The 26,743-nt window shown below is 43.6% G+C and overlaps 1 protein-coding gene across 1 annotated transcript in view; it reads right to left on the reverse strand.

The window, feature by feature from the left end:
* ANO9 (anoctamin 9) overlaps positions 1-26,743 on the reverse strand; it is a 110,982-nt gene that overhangs the window by 18,493 nt on the left and 65,746 nt on the right. The window contains exons 11-17 of the mRNA XM_029582533.1: positions 24,137-24,219; positions 23,027-23,131; positions 18,189-18,353; positions 13,243-13,279; positions 10,916-11,027; positions 5,485-5,542; positions 5,295-5,392 (exon numbers count right to left, since the gene is read on the reverse strand). Of these exons, the coding sequence (XP_029438393.1) occupies positions 5,295-5,392; positions 5,485-5,542; positions 10,916-11,027; positions 13,243-13,279; positions 18,189-18,353; positions 23,027-23,131; positions 24,137-24,219 (658 nt within the window). The remainder of the gene's footprint in view (positions 1-5,294; positions 5,393-5,484; positions 5,543-10,915; positions 11,028-13,242; positions 13,280-18,188; positions 18,354-23,026; positions 23,132-24,136; positions 24,220-26,743) is intronic.

Genomic DNA, 26,743 nt, shown 5'->3' on the forward strand with positions numbered 1-26,743 from the left:
AAGGATTGGATAAGTTCTTGGAGGAGAAGTCCATTACCTGCTATTAAGTTCACTTAGAGAATAGCCACTGCCATTAGCAACAGTAACATGGAATAGACTTAGTTTTTGGGTACTTGCCAGGTTCTTATGACCTGGATTGGCCACTGTTGGAAACAGGATGCTGGGCTTGATGGACCCTTGGTCTGACCCAGTATGGCATTTTCTTATGTTCTTATAGCTAATCCGATCATTAAACATATCATATACATGTGGCAGGCGGAAATGGATATGCGACTTTTTCGGCAAGCACTAAGGACGCGTAAAAGCCGATACTGAATCGCTGTTCCATCTTACGCGCTCAAAACGTGCGTCCAAAGCGGGTTAAAAAACGGGCAAACGCGGCCGCGCTTTACTGTATCAGCCTGACAGAAAGAGGAAGAGCCTTCCAACGCTGCAACAGACCTTTAATTTTTCTCCATGCTGATTCGATGTTTAATTTGTAAAGCTCCATGACTGATCGAGCCACTTTTACCCAAATAACAAAAATGGTTCCCAGCCCATGCCAACGGAAAAAGCCCTTCCCAGTGACTCTTTAAACTTGGGGATAGAGGAAATGCTTCAGATTTTCCATAATTGATCTGAATCCCAGAAAAAGTCCCAAATTCATTCATTATACCAATGATATCCCTAAGACTACTTACAAGGGTTACCTAAATATAGCAGCATATCATCCGCAAATAAACTTAGTTTAACCATGAGTGAAGGCCCTGTAATTTAATGGCTAGCAGCTCCAGAGAGAGAACAATAATGGGGACAATGGGCACCCCTGCCTACTGCCCCTACTTAGGGAAAATATCTCCTAAAGTGTCTCATTTACATTAATTGAACATGAGGGAACTTATATAATAATTTAACCCACTGCAAGAACTGTTCCCCAAAACTGAATTGCTCAAGTGCCCACATCAAATATGACCACTCCACTCAGTCAACGCCTTTTCAGCGTCCAAACTGATAAGGAGCCAATTCTGATTACCTCCCATGGAAGAATGGACCGCAATCAAAGTTTTTAATACATTTCAATTAGAAAGCAGACGCTTAATAAATCTCGTTTGATCCTGAGAGACCACTCCTGCACCACTGAACTGACCCACTGGGCCAAAACTGCCACCAATATTTTTATATCCTGGTTAAGGAGAGAGATTGAGTGAGAGTAGGTTCCTTCCCAGGCTTGGGCAACAAGACAATCGTTGCCGTCACTTCTAAAATGTTAACTATCTCTATTTCAAACCTTCTCAACCGAGATTACTCCTGGATTCGCATGCCCAAATAGCTCTTTAAGATGGTTTGGCTTTTTTGAAATGATGGTGCTTTGTTATTGCTTCTCTACTCCCTTTTTCTTTATTTCAGTATTTAATCGCTACTTTTCATTTTCTTGGTCTCCCCTTTTTCCTATTAATATTTTGAGAAATCTGTGAAGATACGTATTTTTCCTTTTATGTTAATTCGATGCTAATTTTTGTGTATGTTATGACAAATCTCTCATTTTCTGGTACAAGGATTCTTGTGCTTAAATTGTAAAATCAAAAAATATATATATACATAAATTAATTAATAAATAAATAGGAAAATGGGAGTTATGCCAGTGCACCTCTCTATATTGGGAGGAACTAGTTCATGCCTTCATTTAGCATGGAATTTCCATGCAAGGGTGCCGACTTAATTACACAGTGTTGTGTACATATCTTTTGAATGGAAAACTCCTTGCCGCATTGGCAGTAAAGTTTATGCTCAAAAAATGGGTGCACAACTGTAGGTTAAAATTGTGCGTTCTGCCAAACGCATTTTATTGCATCGGCCTGTTAGATGGATAAGCCGAAGGTGGTGAAACTGGCTGGATTTTAAAAACCCACTGTATATGTGGCTTAAGTCCTGAACTTAGCTGGGTCAATACTTTGACTTTAGAGCCCAAATATTTTTAATAATGTTACTTCATGCCTCATCAATGCCATTATCCTCTCAGCTGCAGCTATCCTGCGTAGCAGCATCCTGGCCTGAGAATCAAACTCTGGGTATGACCAGCAGAAAAGTCAGGGAAGAAACAGGGAGCAGCAAGTCATAAGAATCTCACTGCCCTGTTTCCCACTCATCTCCTGCAAAGAGACAAAATATTATTTTAACGAGTTCTTTCTTTTTAATTAATATTGCTCTTTTTGTTTGACTTTTGGTGTCTCTTGTGTTTTGTCCTAGGCTGTGCGCATCTGAATGATGGGTGTAAGTGCAAGGTAGATCCTGACAGTGTACATTTGTGAGATTGATTGTGAAAAAGGCAACTGATCTTTATCTACCATCATCTGTTATATTATTGTGTTACTACACATGGACAGGGTGCGGAGGACATAGACCATGACCTGAGATGGGACTGACGATGCCACTTCTCAACAGACAAGTGCCACGATGTGTACCACTATCCTGGCAATTATCTCTTAAACTACCCCAAAAGAGTCCAAAATATCATATGCAAATGAAGTAAAATATCGTGAGAAAACATCTCATATACATAATGTTGTGTATATGATCATATGCTCTTGCAACTTGAGATATATCGGTAGGACAAAATGGATGATTAGGACCCGTCTTATTGAACACAGAACTTGATTAAAAATGGGAAAAACTGAGGCTCCCCTCGTGTCTCATTTTATAGAATTTCACCATCAATTTGAAGATATACAATGGACAATTTTAGAATGCATTCCAGCACATTGGCGAGGCAGGGCGAGGGGGAGACCGGGTTAAGAAACTCAAACAATATGAACAGCAGTGGACTTTCTGTCTTCAGTCTGTATCTCCACTCAGCTTAAACCGAGAAGTTGAGTGGTCAGTATTCATGCTAACTCATTTTATGCTAATTAATATGCCCTATACATAAGGGACGTCGAACATATGTGCACACATAAAACGGACATAGAGTTGTTTTCCCCTTAGCAGCTGATGCTCCTAAGTTTGCATGATGCTCTGAGTTCAGCGGGGGTTTGCATGATGCTCTGAGTTCAGCGGGGGTTCCGGCAGTCCGGAACCCCCGCTGAACGACCTCCTGCAGTCGATCTCCTGCCGGCGCCATTTTCCGTACGAAAACGATTCGCGGCAAGAAATCGCTCCCGGAACCCCGCTGGACTCCCAGGAAAATTTTGGCCAGCTTGGGGGGGCCTCCTGACCCCCACAAGACTTGCCAAAAGTCCAGCGGGGGTCCGGAACGACCTCCTGCATCGAATCGTTTTTGTCTATGGCCGCCGCCATTTTGCAGCGGCCATTTTGAAAAATGGCGCCGGCTGAAGACAACACGATTCTATTGAGGGGGCCGTTCCGGACCGCCGCCGTTCTGGACCACCGCCGGATCCCCAGGTAATTTAAAGCATTGGGGGGGGGGGGGGTTCGGGAGGGTGGGGGATAGGGGGTTTTAGTGTGCCGGTTTTCCTGCCCTCCCCCTTCCCCCGATTTACGATTTTTTAACGATAAATCGGGGGAATTGGTATTGTATCGTGGCCCTAACGATTTTTTGACGATTTAAAATATATCGGACGATATTTTAAATCGTCAAAAAACGATTCACATCCCTACTCCTCGGTGCTCAGAATTAATTTTTTTGATAATGCAGTTTTCCTTCTGCTTCTTCCAGCTCATTCAGAGCCAGGGCTGGGATCCGGCACTACGAGCCTTCATTCACTACTCAGGGATTTTTTTCTCTGTTGTGTATCTTCCCCCCCCCACCCACCAGCCACAATATATCTACGTCTGATCACTGCAGTCATGGTTCTCCCTGCAGAACCCTGCAATCATGGCCCCTAAATCTAACCACTAGGTGTCACCCTTGAGCAATGACCATGACTCATTCGCCCCCTCCAGCCTGTGAACGCTGCCTCCACAGCATCCCCAGCCAGCAGAAGGATGGAACTGGGCATCTTCTGCATGGCAGCGCCCAGCACTTGCTGTCTAAGGCACTGAGTCGGCCCCTTTTTGAATTTGTAGCGTGAAAATGTTTGTACTTTTATTTATTGTTTTATAGTAGCTTTGGTTTTATTTTTCCATAAATAACTATTTAGGTAAGAAATAAATATCCTTTTCTGGGCCCTTTGTAAAAGGTTTTCGAGAGTTTCAAAACAGCATGAATAGCAGTTGAATATCGTCTTTTACGACAGTAGATACAAGAGAAAACCCGATATTTGGCCACTATTTGCTAAGTGGTGGTCCAGACCTTCTGGAGTGAAATGAACCCCACTGTTCTTTCTCACCTATGAAAATTGTCATGCAAATCAGCCACCTACATCAGAAACCAAGCATTACCCTCTGTAAAGCACACTTAGATTCATTCTATTTGCACAAAATGCACTGTGCAATGTCAAATTGTAATTTTAACAGTCCTTATGGCAACCAAAATATTTTGGTGCTATTTTGGGTGTTTCCCTGGAATGAACTTTGATTTGTATCAGTTTTGTAAGCAAAAGTGCTGTAAGGCAGCCTCTGTGGGCCTGGCCTCTGCTCCTACAGCAGAGAAACAAGTAATGATAGAGCATGTTAGACTACTGGCAACACCCAAGTGCCCTGGCATCTATTCTGCAAAATTCTTGAATCATGCAAATTGCCAAATATATGGAGATATTTTACCCATGATATTTTTTTTCTTCATATTGCAAAAAATAAAAAATAAAAATATATTCAAGCTGGTTGGGGGATACTCATTTCTGCCTGTGGAGGTTTGGTCCTGTCAGGGCCGGTGCAAGGGGGTTGGGCATCCTAGGCACCTTCAGCCTTGCGCCACTCCCAGCCACAGCCCTGAATCCTCCTCCCTCCAAAAGAAAACTTACAAAATACCTGGTGGTCCAGGTGGGGGCCCGGGAGCGATCTGCGCTCCCGGGGCCTCGGCTGCCACTAATGAAAATGGCGTGGGTGGCCTTTAGCCGCTATCACGTGACAGGGGCTCCCAGTGCCATTGGTTGGCCCCTGTCACATGGTGGGGGCTAAAGGCCACCAGCGCCATTTTGCTTAGTGGAAGCTGAGGCCCCGGGAGTGGCAGATCGCTCCCGGGCTCTCCGCTGGACCACAAGGGGGGCGTCGGGAGGGTGGCACTGTGAGGCGGGGGCTGGCAGAATTTTGAAAGGGCACTTTTGCCCTTTCAAAATTCTGCCACCTGCCGCGGCGCCCCCTAAATCGCGGCGCCCTATGCACAGGCCTAGCTCGCCTAGTGGTTCCTCCGGCCCTGGGTCCTGTGCATAATATTCTGCACACCATCAGCTTTTGCAAACTGAAGAGAAGGAACTTACGGAGAAAGGAACTCCACACAGTTACTCAGGGTCTGCTTGAGCACCATAATGACGACCATCTGGATGAAAAGATCCATGATGCAGCCGCTGGGGTGGCACTGGAAAGACGGAAGAGAGAGCATCAGGGTGCTGCAAAGTCTCTCTCTAGCTCCAAGAAACTCCTCGCTGGCATCTCCATACAGGGACTCACCTCCTCCAGTCTCCACTGTCCCGCTATCCTCACATAGTTACCAGGACGCCCATTAATCCTGTGAAAGGAAAGGGAAGCATTGGACAAGTGAGGAAACAAGAGCTCCATATATCACAGGGAATGGATGGTGAAAGCAATGCGACAAAAAATAAAAAGTAAAGAATGAGATATTGAAAGAGAGCAATCATGAGAGAGAGATAGCCAGGGGGGCAAAATATGCATATGAGGAAAACATACAAAAGTGTGCATGTGAGACAAAAGAAATGCAACATACTTTGTAGACTGTGATATCTTTTATTGAATACAAATCAGAAATATCTAAAGATCGTGCATATGAGATTTCAATTCCACATCTAAAGAAGGGGTCTACATGGTCTCAAAATTTTACATTTATATTTGCATTTGTCTTCGACCTTTAGGCACTTGTAAAATACCTCTGATTTCCTTACCAAAAGGAAGATACTATCTAGGCTGGGGAGGTTCAGAGAGATTTAGAATTCCCCCATGTGGGAGCTGTAGATGGTGTGTTCAAGCAGAATATAAATCCCTGCCACCATCTTTCTCTAGCATCCAGATGTCATCTACTTGGATTTTAGCAAAGATTTTGATATGGTCCCGTACAGAAGGCTGGTGAATAAAATGAGAAGCTTAGGAGTGAGTGCCAAGGTGGTGGCCTGGATTGCAAACTGGTTGACAGACAGAAGACAATGTGTGACGGTAAATGGAACTTACTCTGAAGAGAGAGCGGTGTTAAGTGGAGTGCTGCAAGGATCGGTGTTGGGACCGGTCCTGTTCAATATCTTTGTGAGCGACATTGCTGACGGGATAGAAGGTAAGGTTTGTCTTTTTGCGGATAACACTAAGATCTGCAACAGAGTGCAAACGCCGGAAGGAGTGGAGAGAATGAGATGGGATTTAAGGAAGCTGGAAGAACGGTCGAAGATATGGCAGCTGAGATTCAATGCCAAGAAGTGCAGAGTCATGCATATGGGATGTGGAAATCTGAAAGAACAATATTCGATTGGGGTGGGGGGGTGGGAAGGGCTGGTGTGCATGGAGCAGGAGAGAGACCTTGGGGTGATAGTGCCTAACGATCTGAAGTTGGCGAAACAATGTGACAAGGCGATAGCTAAAGCCAGAAGGATGCTGAGCTGCATAGAGAGAGGAATATCGAGCAAGAAAAAGGAAGTGATTATCCCCTTGTACAGGTACTTGGTGAGGCCTCACCTAGAGTACTGTGCTCAGTTCTGGAGACCGTATCTCCAAAGAGACAGAGACAATATGGAGGCAGTCCAGAGAAGGGTGACCAAAAAGGTGGAGGGTCTTCACCGAATGACTTACGAGGAGAATCTAAATATGTACACCCTGGAGGAAAGGAGGAGCAGAGGTGATATGATATAGACTTTCAGATATTTGAAAGGTTTTAATGATCTAAAGACAATGACAAACCTTTTCCATTGGAAAAAAATCAACAAAACCAGGGGTCACGATTTGAAACTCCAGGGAGGAAGACTCAGAACCAATGTCAGGAAGTATTTCTTCACAGAGAGGGTGGTGGATGCCTGGAACGCCCTTCCGGAGGAAGTGGTGAAGACCAAAACTGTGAAGGACTTCAAAGGAGCGTGGGATAAATACTGTGGATCCATAAAGTCTAAAGGATGTGAATGAAGAGAAGAGGCATGGGGTAGCTTGCGGAAATTACGGCTACTATCTGGAGATTAATACCCTTATTCAATAAACACGATCACTGTCAATGCAACTCCAGCATTGCTCTATGCTTCAACGACAAGAGGAAATGTGGAAAAAAAAGGATTTGCATTCACAAAAAAAACAGGGAGTAGCTTGCTTGTTGCAGCGGTTACTACCCCAAACCAAATAAGTCTAATACTTTACTTCAATGCATATCCAGCATAGCTCTCTGCTTCAACAGCAGGGGGGAAACACTGATACTTTACTTTCAGTGCATATCCAGCATAGCTCTCTGCTTCAACGGCAGGGGGGGGGGGGGGAGAGGGAAAGAGGAAAAGAGGATTTATATTCAGCATCAACCAACAAGGAATGAATTACATAGTCTGGGCAAACAAATAATTATGGGAGTAGCTTACTTGTTATGGCGGTTACTACCCTGAATCAATTAAGCCGGATACTTCACTGGGAATACATATCTAGCGCAACACACTGCTTCAATGGCAGGGGGAATAAAGAAAAGAGGAATTATATTCAGACAACTAACAAGGACTGAATGGCACAGGCTGGATAAAACAAATAAGCGTGGGAGTAACTTGCTTATCGCAGCAGTTGCTATCCCTGACCAATTGAACTGGATGCTTCACTTGGATGCAGCTCCAGCGCTGCTCTCTACATCGATGGCGGGGGTGGAGGGAAACTGGAACCAGGGAGTTGCTGATGGGGCCCAGAGTAACAGATAAGTATGAGGGAAAAAAAAGTGTGAAAGCTTGCTGGGCAGACTGGCTGGGCCGTTTGGTCTTCTGCCGTCATTTCTTTGTTTCTAAGTTTCTATCTTAGGATGTGGGTTTCTCTTGTATTCTTAGTTGGATTTTGGTTAGACTCTCAGAAGGTCAGCTGTCCCTGCCTCCTGTTTGCTAATTCAGTTTGGAGGATTTTATTGAGTTACCCTTGTGGGATCAGTCTTTTGTCTTATCTATTTTTCACTTGTTTACTCTTTTTGATCCATTTTTGGAAACCTTCCCTGTGAGAGTCTTGGTATGCCTTCACTGAGGATTTGCGGCATTCCTGTGTACAATTAGATCAAGGGGTAGGGAAGACTCTGCTGCTCTCTACCTCACCTCTGTTGGATAGATCAATCCGTGACCTGATGCAGAGGAGTTTCACTTTGAGTTGTTTTTCCTTCAATAACTATCCTCTCATTTTTGGAGATAAGGAAATTTTTTTTTACCATTCCTGTCGCTTATTTACCTTTTTCCCTTTTTGATTCAAAGTCTATTTTTGCTCCTTTGAAACTGAGTGCCCTTGGTACCAGGGAATCAGTTTCCAATCCATTGGGAGGAAGAGGTGACTTTCACCTAGGAAGAACCTGAGGAGTGGAGGTTACATCAGAGAGGAATGGATATTCAGAGGGATAGCCATTTTAGTCTGGTGTAGCAAAAATGACATGAGGAGGGTGGCTCCTTATAGACAAACCAAGTTATTGAGGATTGAACTTTCAAGGACAGAATCCATTTCATCAGAGGCAGCAGAACATCAAAAACAGAAACTCCCGTGGACACCCTCAGATGGGCATAACATTGGACTGGATTTTTACATAGAATGCTTCTGACATGCCTAATCTGAGATAATTAATAAACAGCATTGTTTGCCCCATTTCTTCATCTGCATAGAATGGGAAGCCATTTATAGCCTCCAAAATAATCCAGATATTATTACTAAGGAAGCTGACAAAGGAGGAGCCGTGGTTGTCATGAATAGATTGGACTATACATGAAAAAGCAAGGCAACAATTCTCCAACACATTTTACAAGCCCTTGCCCTCAGACCTCACACTGGAGAATATCAGAAGGAACCACGCAAACTCCTGAAGGAATTCCACCAAGAGATTTACATGAACACACCCCAGAAGCCTCAACCAGGTACTTTCTACCTATTATCCAAAATACACAAACCAGGGAATCCTGGATGCCCCATTGTTTCTAGCATCAACACCTTCACAGGAGGAGCATCTGACTACATGGATTCCATCCTCAGACTCTATGCTGCCAGCATTCCTAGCTACCTTCATGACTCCACAGATTTTCTGAGGAAGCTCCATTCTATTGGCCATCTCCCGGACAACACCATTCTGACAACTATGGATGTTGAATCCCTTTACACCAACATCCCTCACAAAGACAGATTTACAAGCCATCAGGAACATCATTCCAGATGCCACCACAGCTCTTCTACCATTTTGTCCTCATGCACAACTACTTCAGATTTGAAAAGGACTTGTATCTGCAAGTCAAGGGCACTGCCATGGGTACCTGCATGGCTCCACTATAATGCTAACATTTTCAAGGCTGATTTAGAACATTTCTTCAGCTCCTACACCCAGAAACCACTCCTCTACCTAAGGTACATTGATGAAATTTTCATCATCTGGACCCATGGACTCTAAGCACAAAGAATTCCACCATCACATCATCAATCTAAGCCTGGAACAATCCATAAGCAAGACCACTTTCTAGCTACCACTCTCCATCTATAGGAGGGGCACATAAGAACCACATTAGACCATAAACCCATCAACTGCCACACATACCTATAAGCTTCCAGCTTCCACTGACCCCATGCATCTGACAAAGTGGACTCTGTCCTCAAAAACTCATGCCTCAATACATTGGTGATTCTATAAGGTGCCATCTGCTTTGTGTCAGAGAGGACTGGATCCCTGTTCATTGCCATTGAAGGTATTGTGCAAGAGTTGTTTTTCCTACTGACTCAAGTGTGCTGCACCTGAGGGTGCCCACTGGTGCTTTCAGAAGGAGATCTAAGATATTTAAGAAGATTACAGGAATGGTATGAGAATTAGGACTTGCTGTGCTTTGATTAGTAATTGAAACTAAACTCTATCCATTCTACAGGGAGAGAAGATTGAGATAAATTTGAGAGTTGCTTCAATCTGAGTAACTGGAAAGGTGAAGGAGGTCAATTGTTAAGGATTTGACTTCCATAAATTAAAAGACTTTACTAGAAGAGAGAGGTCACACATTTATTAATCTTTCTTCTTCATTACTGTTCATCAATTTTATTTAACATCTAAGGGCTGGATTCATTAATGCTTTTCTCTCAATTTGTATCTATGGGAAAAACCCCTAGTGAATCAGGTACTCAGTGCTGTGAAGAATCTTCAGTCAATTTAAGCTAATATCAGTAAAGAAGTCAGAAACCACATTTCTTCTTTGTGTGATTTTTGCTGCTATAGACTGTGGAGATTATCAGTGCTGTTTACAGGGACTGGAAACAGAGCTGTGTAATTCAGTAAATGCAAAAGGGCCTTGAGGCTATGCTTTCCCTCACAGGGAGCCTTGGACCTCAGAAGTAGAAGCTATCTATGGAGAACGGCTTGCAGATAGGGTCTATTTTATTTCTATGTTCCTTTGGGGTTGGTATCAGGGGTCTATCCCACCCAGGGGTTACACACATTTTAGTTACTGTATTAAAATTTTACTTTATAATTGTTGTTCTATGCCTAGAGCAACACTATTTGGAAAGATGGAATATACATTTGACAAATAAACAAGCAATAGAGCCTCCATGGGTAATTTTTCTTTTAGCCCATTGGAAGGCATCAAAACCTACAAAGAATCCAGGATCCAGAGGGTTACGAGAGCTTCAAATCAATGGAGCAAGACAGAGAATCGTAACAATTCATTCATGAACGAAATCAATAATAGAACAAAATGCCGCCGCTTACCTGCCCAAGAAGAAAGCCACGTAAATCAGAGACGAGAAGTGCGTGAAAAACTGGAAGGTGAAGACTTTCACTGTAAAGTTGTTCTCACGCTCCGTGAAGGTTCGTGGCTTTTCTGCAAGAGAAAACAAAGAAAGAAAAATTCAGGAGCTAGAAAACGAAAAAGAGGGACTCAGATGCTCAGTTACACCATCCTGGACAACTCTGATGTCGAGCAAATGAAAGGGGGCCACAGTTTGCAGAGCATCTGCTTTTCTTCAGGACTGATGCGACAACTAGTTCTCTGTGCTACAGAAATTAAAAACAAATAAAAGGTCAGAAAGATCATAAAAATATAGAGGGTCAATATTCAGCATTGGGGAGTCTGGCTAAAGTTATTCAGTGGTGCAGGCACGCTACTGAATATGCACAGCTATTGAAAAGTTCACCGGATAAGTTTACCTGGATAACGATAGAACTGCTCTGAGACAGTCCTGTAATTAGCCGGCTGACTTATCTGGACAACACTGAATATTGGCATTGTCCAGCTAAGAGAGCTGAACTTTGCTCCACCCTGGAATGCCCCTAGACCACCCCTGACTTATTGGGCTAAGTTTTTAGCCAGGAAACTACTTAAGCCAGATAAGTCTGGGGCGGTGAAACTAGTGGGAATTTCAAAATCCATAGTTTGTCCTGCTAAGTCCAGAATTTAGCTGAACAAACCATCTTAAGATTATTCACCCCTTCATCTATATTTAACAAGGAGCAACGATGATTTCTGGACATTTGTTGGTATTCCAAAAACATGTTTTCACTTATGTCTGGAAACATGCTCTGCTATTTTACTTTTTTTTTCCCCCTCCTATTCTACTGCAATTCGATTTGGCCTCTGCTGGACTATGGGATCATTAACCTTCATTTGCAAACATGCAAGGATTTTTTTTTTTACTCTATTTTTTATCCCTTTCCAATTTACTATAGTCCAGTCATTACAGTGACAGTCCTCAGCCAGGGGCCAAGCATCAGGGCTCCTTCTGGAACCAGGCAATCGTGAGCCCTAAATCCAGCCACCCGGAATCGCCGCTGCACGAGGACTATGATGCCCTCCAGCCCACCTGGTTTCTGAGCACTGCATCCGCAGCATCTCCAACTCTGGTTGACCCAGGGAACGGAAGATGTGACTCAGGAATTGAACGCATGGCAGTGTGCGGCATGGTCATTAAGCCACAGGGCTAACACTTGGTTTTACATATTTTAAGGCAATAAGGTCTAGTTGCTACCCTTCTGCAAAATCTTATACATTATCTGCACAAAAGGAGCAATCCAAACTGATGAGCTTCCCCCAAGAGTCTCAGATGTGTATTAAAAGTAAGTGCCAACTCAGGCCAAAACTGTCGGAGACAGAAGAAAGAGTCGCAAGCACACCTAATGTTAGAATAATTCACACTTTATCTTGCATCTAGTTGCCACTTTACCAACAAACCTAAAACACGCGTCAGCAATACCAGGAGCTTGGTAACTGGCTCCTCTGTCATACTGATCTTCTCTCATCTCTGCATTATGCATTTGGTGTATTCACGTTTGAAACTGTGATAATTCCCAATTTCCATTTATGCTGTTCTTAATGCAAACCTAAAACTTTATAGAAACAGAAGATACCAGCATAGGGACAGTAATTGTTTTTAAAACCATCTGCCCAATATGCGGGCAAACTTAGGAGGGTGGGTGTTCTGCCCACATGTAGGTTTAGCATTCCCGGGGAGCTACGCACGCGCCGAAAGGTCCAATATTCCCCGGCTGACTTTCAGAGTTAGCCGGGCACACCCCGAGATCGGTTTCACTTTGTCCGGGCAGCGCCGATTTTTCAGCTAACTCCTCAGTTCAAAAGCTGCCCTCCAGTTAACCCAGGCAATGCTTTTCTAGGTAACGTTTGACCAGATATTCAGCCGGGCCGTTTTCTGGTTGAACATCCAGATGAGGTTACCCGGACAAAGTCGAGCAGCCCATCTTTACCCAGCGATGGCACAGCTGAAACCTGTCCACGTAATAAAAGCAGGCGTTCCGGCAGTGGGCATTGAACGTATGTATAAACCTTAGTATTTTCTAAAGTTTTACACCGATGCCCAACTACTCCCCCCCCTCCCCCCCAGTTTTACTTCAAATAAACAGCCATGCAGGTATTTACCCACATAAAAACCCAGCTTTCAAAATCAGTACGTTTTGGGTTTGAAAATAGCCTCGATCTGCATGGGGTTTGAAATGAGTGCGTAACTTTGCAGTTTGCCGTCTTACTGAAAATTGTATCCCTTTGTGATCAACTGAAGAAAAACCAGCATCAAAAACACACTCACCCAGAGCGGAGAGGTACATCGCCACTGCCCGGTTCACCTAAAGCAGACACAAGCAAAATATAAATAATTAGATGTTTAACACACAGTAGCATCACCGGTACCGGGAAGAGCATCAGAGAGACAGCAGGGAGGATTTCCATTATGAACCTCACCTTTCAGATAGACTACTGCTGTGCATAACCTATGGATCCCGAAGCTTCCCCGAGCTGCTTCACAGTCACTGCTGAGGCAGAAAGATGACTCTTTCTTGCTGGAGTAAGTGGTATTTTCTCCCTTTTAGGGGGTAATTTTCCAAAGGATTTATCTGCACTGGTGTATGCACAAAAAGTTCCTTCTGAAAATCAAGCCGGGGACTGTGTGGGGAAAAGCATGCACAAGACACGATTTCACGGGGACTTTGCTCTGCATTCATGGTAAGCATTTTGCCAGGGGGGGGCGGAGTTTGGGTGAGGAAAGCATTCACGTGCGTACTTTAGATTTTTAAAAGAAAGCATGTAAATGTGCACGCGGAAGATTACGCTTGCTCGGAAGCAGGTAAAGCTTCCCACACGTATGTCCATGCTCATACTGGCATAACCTGGGAATGTTCAAAAGCAGATTTATGCATATAAATATGCTTTGAAAATGTAGGCTGCTGAAAATTGCCCTCTTTGAGGGCAATTTTCAACAGTTATTTACCTGGGTGTAAGGGTTTTTTGAAAATTGTTCATGCTAGAAATGGGCATTTGGAAGAAGCAAAATAGGAAATGAGACGAAATTTCCTATTTTGCTTTGGGTTGTTTTCAAAACAGAATGAGTTAAATTCTGCCAAAATGTTGCTGGAAATTCGTTTTGCTTTGAAAACAGACTAAAAAAAAAAAAATTCACCGGTCGAGCCTAGGCATAGGCCTGAAGCCAGGGCCTTGCCTAGGAAATAGGCCACAACCCAAAGCAGGATCCCGGCCTACGCCCAAGCATATCTCCAGTACCTAGGCCTAGTCCCAAAGCCTGGACTTCACCTAGGCATAGGCTGCTGCCCGACAAAGAGGCCATGGCCTATACCAGAATGCAGCACGGGTCTCGGCCAAAGCCCTGGCCCGAACAAAGCCACAAGCCCAGGAAATTTCCCAACCCCCAATCCTTAACTAATCCAATGCCAAGTTCTGGCCCAGACCCAGGCCTGATGCCAGGACCCGGCACAGATGCTGGGTTCCGAGGGCCTCATTCCAGGGACTGGGTTCTGATGCCAGGGCCATGGCCCAAGCCCAGGCCCGATCCAAAGCCTGGCCCCTATGCTTGGGCCCTGGAAACTGGGTCCCGATACCTGTGCTGTGGCCCAACTCAGAGGCTGAGTCCTGATACCTGGGCCTGACACTTCATCCTCAGCCTGGACACAGGCATGACACCAAGGCCTGGCCAGGAGGCCGGGTCCCAATACCTGGGTCTCAGCTTAGGCAAAGGACCTGGCCCAGGCTGGGAGGCTGGATCCCAACACCTGGACTTTGGCCCAGAGCCAGGCCCAGTGCCTGGGCTTGGGACATGTGGCTGGATAAGTAGCTGAATATCAGGTATGTCTGGCTATGTAAGCCAGATAACTTTAGATCTGCTTCAGAGTAGGCCTAAAGTTATCTGGCCTAGTGTGGCCAGATAAGTAGGCAATGCCTTTATATTTTAGAAACTGTGAAGTTATTATTTGTATACACTCTTTGTCAGCTTCTTTGTAGTTAGGAAGTTATGATATGGTGTTTCGCTGTCTTTCTTCTACATGGAATCTATTCATTCGTGGTTAATGGAAGGGCTCGCATTACCCATATTGCTGCTTATGTATCTCATTTTTCTCATGAACCATAACATACCTATGTTTGTACGCTGGTTAAGATTTTTTGTTGCAGGTGGTGGGTGGGGGTTGGGAGGGATTCGTATCGGGAAGAAAAATGAATTTCAATTGAAATGCTTTTCATTTGGAATCAATGTTTGAGTTATGTGTTTTTTGACCTTCAATAAAAACTTTTAATTAAAAAAAAAAAAAGAAGGTGCACATTTTGTGAAATCATTAGCATTCCACAGTACCTCAGCAATCTTTCAAATCTGGAACAATCCCAGCTGTTATATATTACTGGAGGTAAAGAGAGGATCGACAGCCCTACAGATCTTGAAGCACATCTTCCCCATCTGTTGGAAGGAAGCTCATGAGCTACATGATGGCCCTACAACTTCCAGATCTTCTCTCATGTACAATGCAAAGTAAGACATTTCTGAGTTTATTCTACTAATTCTAATTATTTTTACAAAACTGAAAAAGATAACTTAAGGCGCCAAGAGATTGATTTACTACTATGACTACTATTTAACATTTCTATAGTGCTACACCAACTTGATGCAGCACTTTAAGAATAATATTCTACCTTGCTGATCTGATAGCTTACTGGTTAATTTTTCTATGTAGGTGACCAGTATTTGGGCTGGGGAGATCTGGTACCACTCAAGCTGGCTGTGCTGGGAGCATTACGTGGAGCATGACTAGGCCAAGGATGGTTGTACAGCCTGGAGAAGATGATCACCTATGTGGCCAATCGAAGATGTGGCAATGGATACAGCCTCTAAATCAACAGGTCCCAAAACTTTCCTGTTGATCTCACAGCCAGACGGGATGACCATGGGTATATATGAGATACGTTTGCATAGAGTGGCTCTCCACAGCATGCAAATGTATTTCATGAGCATTCCTTGTGGGTATTCTGAAAACTCATCTGATTGTGGAGTTAGCAGGAAATCACTGCTCTAGATGGCAGATAATCTAGGAGAAAGCAGGATGGAAGAATATAAACCTAAGAAAGATGAAAGCTCTGAAAGGCTCCAAAAATAATCTATTCCTGGATGAGTTTGCTGAAGCCGTTCTGTGGGAGGAAGGGGTATCGAACAGGATGGCTGTGCTGAAGATGTATAGGGTTCAGGCAGAAGCAAAGCTGATGGTTGGGAAAATGAAGAGTGAAAAATGCTGTAACCTTTGTATACTGTGTGTGCGATACCGTATTTCTACTCTTAAAGTTCATTCTAGATCAATTAAACCCTTTACTTTTTTTTTTAATTAATTCTTTGAGCTTCTGCCCTGAATTTGCCTTGGACTCTTCCAAAGTCATATTTGGAAGAGTGAGAAATGTACTCATAGCTAGCAGAGACCAATAATCCTCAAGTGTATTATGCAATTTGAGACTCATCCAAGCATGGCAGCTTCCAGGAGTTCAAGAGCACTGTAGGCAAATGTAATGGGATTGCTTAGCCTGAGTCTGACCAACTTGGCTAAGGATGTATTCAGAAAGTGGGCCTCAGTGACCACCCACTGACCACATCATATGACTGTAAAACAGCTGTGAGAACAGAAGTAGTAAACAGATGTACAGGCTCTGTGGTGAGTCACAAGAGAAAGCCATTTGTTTTTTACTCTCAGGTATGCTGTGGGAGCGATAGGGGAGCATACGCATCTTGAAGCATGCTCTCAGATATGCAAAAAAAAAAAGGATAAAGATGGAAAGTCCCATATAGAGAGAGAAAGGGATAGAGAGAGAGAGAGAAAATACTGAATTTGTAGAGGTAACTGAGCCTTGCTGCTTTCCTGGGCCTTTTTAATTTCAGAAAAGGATTGTACTGAATTATCATTATATGCTTTTGCCCTTGCTATATCAGAGGCTAATTTTAAAACAAGCGCATGTGCTCCCATACATGCGCATATCAGTATATGAGCAAAGAGATATACTGTAATTTTAAATTGTGTGCACACTTGCATGTTTTAAAATAATCCTCCTGCATATAAGTAGGATCCTAGTCTTAAGAAACTGTTCGAGAAAATGTACTTTGCGTACCTTACTAGGTCTTTAAAGGCTTTTATGTGCATATAGAGGTGGATTTTAAAACATGCTCACGCAAGGGACAACCCATTTTTTCCAAGTAGTCTACCAGGTTGCCCAGTTAACATCAAGGTCTTCAAAACCCGTCTGGTTCTTTATCCTGCATGCACTCCAGTTGACTCAGACTGCTCACCCTTGTCCTGTATGCCCTAAAACGTGAAATCTACAGACTAGCTCCTCATCTGGAGCAGCAGTAAAGTTATGCGGACAACAAGCCGACATAAACCGCGATCCCTGGTTTTAAAATACGGAGTTACGCGCGTGTTGGCCTTGCATCTGCTCTGCCCCTTTTCCACCCGTCTTAATCTTGACGCTCGCATGGATACAAAACATATGTACGTCACAACCTTTTAAAGTCTGTGTTATTTGCATGCAGCCCACACACGCATGTATGTGGGCATTTTTGCACAAGCAACAATTTTAAAATAGCCCTCGCTATATCTGTGTATTATCTCTGCTGCATTGTTTTCTGAAGCGTAGCCAAGCAAATAACAATAAAGCACTGCAATTCCTGGAATCTAGTGTGCTGAGTGTGTGAATGTGGCGTGTTGCATTTTGGGTAGCAGATCTCACTAGGGCGGTGTCTAGGGGGATACTGGCTTTGTGACTTATCACATTCACAAAGTGAACATGGAACAGCAAACAATTATGAACATTTTGAAATAAATCAGTTAAAATTAGCATTTCTGTACCATAATTATGTGACTTCTCCTGTCTGTTTTCCTAAACTTACACAGTGGATACAATTTTCATCTGAAAATATGTGTATTTTAATATAGATCTACATTAACCCTTTCCTCAGCCTCCATATCTGCTTCCTATGGTGCCCATACCACCCCTTGTTAATGTCATGGGAGACTTCCTACCTGTAAACGCATAAGCGAAAACAAGATATCAGGAGTCGCGTGTGGCATACTGAGGGAAAAGTTTTAAAATGGTAGTCCCAGTAGAAATGTGAGATCACCTTTTCGGTAAAAACTACAGCAAAGCACACAAAAAAACAAATATGCAAGATAGAAAATGCAAGTCTCAATGCATTAATTATAGGTGCTTGTTACATACCTTGGTCATGATGACAATGGTTAAGTAATGGACTACAGCTCCGGTCAGGACTGCCGCTGTGTTGGCATGTTCGCGGATGAAAGGAAAGTCAGACTTCATGAAGAACACCGTTACAATCACTCGGTAGATCACAATGGCTTGGGCAATACCAATAAGAATGGCGATCTGTGTAGAGGTGCACATGAAAGGACGGAATGTTCATGCTACATACCACCTTGCATCATCTTTTGATCGGAAGGCGGTACATAAAAACTTAAAATAAATAAATGTAGAGACTAAAGGAATACATAGAGAAGCCCATATTCAACAGGGATGGTCCAGCTGAGTTCGGGACTTAAGCCAGACAAACCCCAAGTTTTCAATTCTCCACTCTTTGCAGCAGATAAGTTTTAGCTGGATAAGTCCAGGGGTGGAACTTAAACTTAGTTGGGTTGTACTGACATTCAGTGCTTCCCGGCTCAGTTTAGCCACATAAGTCTGGCCAGGGTGGAGAGCAAGGCTAAAGTTATCTGAGTAAACTTACCCAAATATCTTAACTGTGCATATTCAGCAAGTTACATTTCTTGCTGAATATCCTAGCTAAAATTACCTGGATAAGAAAATTTAGTAACTTGCTGCTGCTGTCTTGATCAATATGAATCTCATGCTATTTCTGTACACTGCTTTACTGCCAGAGATGGAAGTGGCTAATGGTATACTGCACCGGTGGCCAACCCTGGTCCTCAAGTGCCACAAACAGGCCTAGTTTTCAGGATATCCACAATGAACAGGACCCAGAAAGCAAAGCGGAAGCCGATCCATATTTGTACTCCCGATCCTGTAAGCTAATGCTGTACCTAGAGCATCCAAATGTAATCCTCTTTGAAGTGCCCGAAAAGCAGAATGTAAATCAGATAACAAATAATTACGAATGCGTCATGAGTTAAAAGATGCAGAAAAGCCAGAAAATGCTTAGAACACACAAAAACCGGATTTATGTACCTAAGGCCATGTTTTCTGCACATAAAATATAACAAGTTCACAAAAACTGTTTTCTATGCGTAAATTCCAAGTAATTTAAATTAGGGGCACAACTTTGTGTGGTTAAATCATGTTCTCTGCACACAACTTTTAAAAGCACAAATCATGTTCCGCACGCAGCATCAAGCACAAATCCTATTGTATGCACAGAAAACATTTTGGATGCACATAAATTATAATTTTTTACTATTTTTTTTTTTTTTTTTACTGAATTTTACAGCCCAACAAGTCAGCATTCCATACACCAATCCTCGTTCGTTCTCAATCTCAAATTACAGACCATAATGCAAATCCAATTCCTAAACCTTTCTAACGTGCTCTCTCTTAAGTGAAACCCAGCATTGTTATTAGCCACCTTGGAAAAGAATAAAAATCAACAAATTGTTTCTTGGCCATGCCATTTAATTCAACTCCCCCTCTTCCCCTTATCACAATAATCTTCTCAGTTCCCCTGACCCACAACAGTCAACACCTCCAATCATCCAAACCCTTTAAACCAACCAGTATCTCTTATACTAAATACTTGGGCATTTTGTATACTTAAATACTGAATCCCATCCCTTCTCCACGGCTCTGTTTCTTTCCCTTTCTTCTAGCCATGAGCTATTCCATTTCCATCATACTCAACCCTTCTGCATACCAATGCTGTATCATGGGCGAATTCTTTTTTTCTTCTAGTTTCTTAGTACCACCCTTCTACCAAGCTGGCACTGTTTTCTGTGAGGAAAACATGATTTGTGCACAAACCACATTTTCGTTGCATAAATCTCCAGTGCAGGACCCCCCTGTGCCGCCAGCTCCAGGTTCAGCTCCATAGACTAGCACTGGCCCCACCTCTGAGCAGGAGTTCAATTTTGTGGGTTAACAAGACACAGGTTAAGCCTACACACACCTCTCTGCATTCAGGAGGGGGTAAATAGCTAATGCCTTCATTAGCAGCGGGTTCCCACGTGAGGGTGCTAACCAATACACACATTTGTATGTGCACATATTTTGTGCTCAAAGCTCCTTGCTGCTTTAGGAGTCAAATATGTGGTCAAAAAACGCATGCACTACTATGCATAAAATTGTGCGCGCTACTTAGCGCACGTTGTTACATTGGGCACTGCTTTGAGTTCCTGTTTGATGCTGACAGGAAGCTACATATATACAGTATGTGTTCTGGTTTGTTTATTAAGGACAAAATGCTGAGAGGTCAATATTCTAAATGGTTTGTCTGGCTAAAACCTATCTGTATAACAAATAAATAAATAAAGAGGCGTTCTGGGAGCAGGGCAACTTAGCCAGAATATCAGCGCTGTCTGGCTTAGTGTAGCTGGCTACGTTTGGTCACGCTCAGAGCAGGCCCAAAGTTATCAGGGTATGGGCAGGAGTGGTGAGAGCAGCGGGCTGAAAATCAGGGAAGCTGGAGTTCAAATCCTCTGTTGCGCCTTGTGACCTTGGGCAAATCACTTCACCCGCCGTTGTCTCAGGTACAAACTTAGGGGGCCATTTCTGGGGAAAATACAGCGGCTTAGCTGAGCCTCCTCTACAATGCATGATGGCTGCTCTGCAAGTCTACTATGCTGATGCAGCCCATAATTCCCCCTCCCCAAGGAGTTTAAAAATCAGTGGGGTCTATAGAGACTCCTCTCCCAAGCCTGCACCTCCTTGGCCATCACCTGAGGCAGCCCAAAGTTCTAAATATGCAAAAAAGAAAAAGCAATAAATTAGTCTCTGCCCCATTCCAAAACCCCTCCCTTTAGAAACACAGAAACATAGAAATGACGGCAGATCCATCCAGTCTGCCCAGCAAGCTTCCCATGGTGGTATCTGCCGCGCCATGCAGGTTACCCCCATGTATCAGTCAGTGCTGCTTGACGTGCTTTGCTTATGGACTTTGCCGTAGAAGAGTCCTGTGTTTTTTCCTTAATGTCGGAGTTATCAGTACCCCAGACTGTAAAAAAGTCATGGCTCATGTTGGTTGTCCCTGAATCCAAATTTCTCTTTTCTTTCAGCCCCTACTCCCCTACTTCGAAGCAGAGAGCGATGTTGCAGTTGCATCAAAAGCATCAAGGCTTATTGGTTAAGGGTAGTAAACCCATACCTTCTGTTAAGGGTAGTAACTTTTGCTCTATGCTGGTTACCCAACAAGCTCATCAGTTCTGCAGACCATAAAAGTTGGGAGCCCTCTTTGGTTGCTGTCTAAATCCAGCTCCCCCTTTCCCCTGCCGTTGAAGTAGAGAGCAATGTTGCTGTTGCATCAAAAGTATCAAGGCTAATTGCTTAAGGGTAGTAACCACCGCACCAGCAAGTTACCCCCATGCACGCTTTCTTCATTTCCTTTAGGGCTTGGCCATAGAAGCAGTCCTGTGCTTTTTCCCTTATGTCCACGTAACAGAAACCCAGACCATGGGTTGTCATCTGAATCCAATTCCTCTTATCCCCATGGTCTCCCAAAATCAGATCTCCACTTCCTAAGCACCCCAGGGCCCACCCAATTCTCCAATGTACTTGAGGGTGTCATTTTGGAAAAGATGCTGGAATGGAGCACAGAGGGCAGCACCATCGTACTTCCTTAGACCAACAGGGATACTTTTAGTGTACCGGGGGACTGGGGGAGGCCATAGGGGGACCGGGGGCTGCCAGTGGCCTGATTTTGGGAGACCCAGGGGAGAGCTTTTGGAAGAGGGAAGGGCCTAATTTATTACTTATTTTTGCACAATTGAAACTTTGGGCAGGTAGGTGAGGTAGGAGTAGGTGGTCGCTATTGGGGGAACAATGGGCCACACCAATCCCTTTAAGGCCTAATCCCAAGAACATTTGAGCATATGTTAATGTCCTTATGCTCCTAAGGAATGTTAGCTACAACTATTGAAGAAATTAAAGATCATTACAACACTATGAAATTGTACTAATCAAACGCATAAATATCCAAATACGCTGAAATGCCAGAATGCATGTAAAAGGTCAAAATATATGTTAAGGGTCAGCACTGAGTTTTGTTTCTGCATTCTAGACTCAATTTACAAGAAATCATATGACAAGAATTTTATCAACATACTGTATATAAGAAAACATTATAATGCCAATCAATTAGGAAAATGTTATGCAAATAAACAAATTAACTCACTGGTATGTAAATTGGAGGTGGTAACCTATTTAACCTATTGTATCACTAATGTTCTTTGAGATTGTTCTTGAATTGCCTCTGCTGGTAATTGCACTCTCCAAAACTATCTCAATAAAAGATTTTTCTCTTTTAGTTGCTGGTACTAAGTGTTTATTCACAGCCCACAGCAATAGCATTTCTTATGTTCTTATCTGAATGAAACTTGCCTTGAGCTACCAATGTAAAGGTACAAGCTAAATCCAAATAAATAAAATAAACTTTAATCCTACCAGCTACATTCAAAATATAGCCAAGAAACTTTAAAAAAAAAAAAAAAAAAAAGTTGTGCCATCAGGTCCGATTCCAAACCTCTAAATATTCATAAAAATGCCTGATTCCTCTCCCAGGCTCCTTAAATTAAAAAAAAGAAATTGTGGACTATATCAGCCTCCCCACACAGCACACATTTTAATAGAAATCTTGGCTCAGACTCTCTCCTGTCAACCTCCCACCCAAAAATCCCACCTCTACTCCACTGCTCCTCCTGGAACACCTAAAGATGAGTCAGGAGATACTAGTACAGTCGTACCACTCTGACAGCAAGCCTGGAAGAATACACTAACAACGTTGCTGTTAGCGTCCCTCTGATAGTCACATTGTTAGCATACGCTTCCAGCGTCGTTGCCAAAGCAACACTGGAAGTGTAATACCAAGAAAAGATACATACCATGAATGAGACACCAAGGAGGACAAGGATACTGCTCAGGTAAGAGTGCTCGTGCTTCTGGGGAACACACTCTGGGTTATTTATTAGCTCCAGGGCCAGCTCCTCCTACAGAAAGGTATAAACCAAGACAGAGAAGTGCATTGAATATATAGATGCAAAGGTGGAGATGCTAAAACACACATAACTGTACATACAAAGGTAGACGTGTAAGGCATGTGTGCAGAGGTACACAGAAATAACATGCAAGTAATACTCAGGTGCAGAGGTATACGAGGCTCAAGGCAGATCTGCAAATGCATGCACAGGTTAATTTTCAAAGGAAAATATAAAGGCATCGTCGAAATATTCAAAAGCCCCTTTACCCAAGTTCAATGTACTTAGCACAGGTAAAACCTATTGACAATTTAATATTGAGACTGGAAGCAATAATCAAAAGTTCTTATGCAGGTAAATTTGTGTTTACCCAATGTAAAAATGGGATTTGATTACTGCCCTGTGCTGAATGACAGCATGAACACTTTTAGCCACACTGAAAGGGGGCAGCACTGTGGGGGGACAGTAAAGTTCGCACAGGGCTACCTGCTGCCATACCTTATGTGGGTATAAAATACCTGCTTTCCCGTGGCTGTCTGAAGTGTTAGAGTGAAATGCCATGGGGGGCGTTTCCCTTTGAAAATTTGCGTACAGAATCACTGGGGCTTTTGCATCTGCAGGCCTGCAAGCGTCCCGTTATTATCCACAGTGCATAACAAGACAACGGGTAGGTGCAAAACCGGACTGCGTATAAGGCAGAGACGTAACTAGATAACGAAGGAAAATCGCCAACAAATTTTAATGAGCGCCTGCAGGGATACACGTGATTATACAGTCGGAAAGCAGAGACACGTGTATATGTAGACCTGCAGAGAAAGCAGCGTCAAGGCAGAGCAGTGCACCAGAACGAACAACTATGACCATGGCGACAATTTCAGTCTAACCATGCTGACCTGGTGTCGCACCAGAGTGCCAGGGTAGGAGTTTAGTGGTTGAAAAGTGTGACAGTAGGTGAAGTATACTGCAAATACAGGAAAATTGAACAGATATGATGGAATGTTTTCTTTTTCATATCACCTCATCCTCGTCCCAGCTGTACAGGTTCCACCAGAAGACGTCCTTAGCTCTTTGCCGCTTCCAGAGCTCCAGGAACACAGTGGCTGTGGGTTAAATTCAAAGAATACAGTAAGGAATGGGGGATCAGGCCTGCCAGGGAAGCTTTTCCGAGGGCTAGGTATGAAATTTGGGATGGCAAAGACTTGGGCACCCTTCCCTCTCTGCTCTACTTTCCTTAGTCCTTTCTCCCCCGCCTCAGTTCTCAATTCCAACAACTTTACTACGAGTTGGGTGGTTGAAGCTACTCTCTAAACTGAAAGAGACGTTACGCTATCTTAAGGAGGTTTTACACCGCTATTCAAAAAGTCAGAACATAATCTACAATACGGTCATCGGCAGCGTAGATGGGACACTGTTCTTCAGCTTAGCAAACACATCCAGCAAAGCTGAAGGTATAATCTGACTTCACCGGAGAGCACAAAAAATAGCAAGGTAGGCGATCCAGTAGAGCCGTAAGGAAACAACAAAAAGTGGATGCCACAAAGAAGTCTCTTTCAATTCTTTAATGGTGGAGACGTATAAAACTTGTTAAAACTGCCCGACTCTGGCCGAGTTTTGCCACATATAGTGGCTGCCTCGGGGCTCAATTAGCGTCAATTGTGCTCAAAATTCTATCTGTTCCATGCATCAACGGTGCCATATACGTCTTACTGCATGCAGCACAAATCGTCTCCACTCTAATCGGTTCAAAAGTAAGACGTATATGGCACCGTTGCTGCATGGAACCGATAGACTTTTGAGCACAATTGACGCTTCTTTGTGGCATCCACTTTTTGTTGTTTCCTTATGGCTCTACTGGATCGCCTACCTTGCTGTTTTTTGTCTCTACCATTAAAGAATTGAAAGAGACTTCTTTGTGGCATCCACTTTTTGTTGTTTCCTTCACCGGAGAGCAGCAAGGCCTGAAAGCTTCTTCTAGCTAAAACGTGGGAAAATCAAACGTTTCATCGCCCTGACCTGAAAGGTCCAGCACTACAGCTTTTTGTAATCAATTATTTTTAAAGATGGCACGACCCAATAAAGCATCAGAAGAGGGATTGTGCTGCATCCATCAGGGGCCTGCCTAAAGCAGCATCCTGTTCATGCCTGTACCTAAAGGGCTACGCTGCATTGCCGAAGGCTGGGGGCGCAAAAGCTAAAATGAGATGCAGAGAGACACTTCTAAGGTCGCAAAGAATGAACTGGCGATTTGATGGCGTATTTACGAATGTGATGCAGCAATAAAGGCATGCAAATTGAAGGAACAGGATTGGTTCAGCTGTAGGGGGTCATTTACATGGTAAGAGGATAGGGATGGGGGGAGCAGCCATCACCACATGATTTTGGCATCTTTTTTTTTTTTTTTTTTTAAACCTTGAGCCCTGCAGTCTGCCTCTAGAGGCGGCAGGGAGTGGGACTGAGGGTCTCGTACGAAGGGGTGTCTTTTAGTTGGGGGTGCTGCTGACCCTTTCAATTTCAGCCCCAAAGCACGGAGATGTGTGTTAACATCCTGATGTTTCAGAAAAAGGTTAGCTACAATTCCCCAGCTGTAGCTAACTTTACAGGAAATAACACAGCCTGCTTGCATTGTTTGATGCAAACCGCATTATTTTATTTACATAAAATTAGGTATAAATGAGCTGTTTTGCCTGTATTTGCAAATATTATACATACAAAGCAGCTCATTTAAATATGGGCTTTTTTGGGAAAATATGGCACAATATTGCCAACATTGTGTGATGTAACCACAATATGCAGTTACCTCGCAATAACCGAGTTTTTCACAAAATAAACGCTGTTTTGCATGCATTAAACGCTTATTGTGGCTTATAACTATATAAATTAGTCGGCTGTAGAGGAGATGCTGTCCAGTGGTTTAAGCAGATATCAGTCGCCGTCACTTGGCACGCCGTGGCCTTACATTCATTCAAATTTTCATTTAGACTGTTCAACTTCAGCTAAATAGCTCAAAGAAACACAAAAAGCAACAATGGAGTTCTCAATCGTGATCTTCCCCTGCTTAACATCCAGATATCCGCAGCAGCTGGGCTTTATCGGATTACGGTTAGAAATTACTTCAAAACAATGAAGAGAAGAGCAATCAAGACCAACGTTAAAAAGTCCCCAATACAATTACAATCTTTCAACCCACCCCTGGGACAACATGACTTTTAGATTCCCAAACTGACAAGGAATAAACATTCTTGTCATGTCATCTTGCTCCTGTCCTCCTTCAGCTGAGTTGGTATTTTTCCTCCCACTTCTTCAATAACCATTGCCCCTCCAGTCCCCGCTATAACCCATCTCTTGAGGCCATCGATCTTCAGGGGCTTAAGCCCCCTGCTGAAAACATTTGTTTGATCTCTCCTCTCGCTCACAGTACCCCCTCTGAACTCCTTCAGGCTGATGCAATATCGGCACGCGTTAAAGGGGCGCTCATGATTGAGCGCCCGCTCCCTTAATGCCCCGATCCATCTCTCCGGGCCGCCCAGTACAAAATGCAAACAGACTTCCACGGTAAAAAGGAGGCGCTGAGGGAAACTGCGCACCCCTGACGCCTCCTCGGCAGCGGGCGCCCGGGAGAGGTGG

The sequence above is a fragment of the Rhinatrema bivittatum genome, chromosome 17 (genome assembly GCF_901001135.1).
Source record: "Rhinatrema bivittatum chromosome 17, aRhiBiv1.1, whole genome shotgun sequence".
Classification (NCBI taxonomy): domain Eukaryota; kingdom Metazoa; phylum Chordata; class Amphibia; order Gymnophiona; family Rhinatrematidae; genus Rhinatrema; species Rhinatrema bivittatum.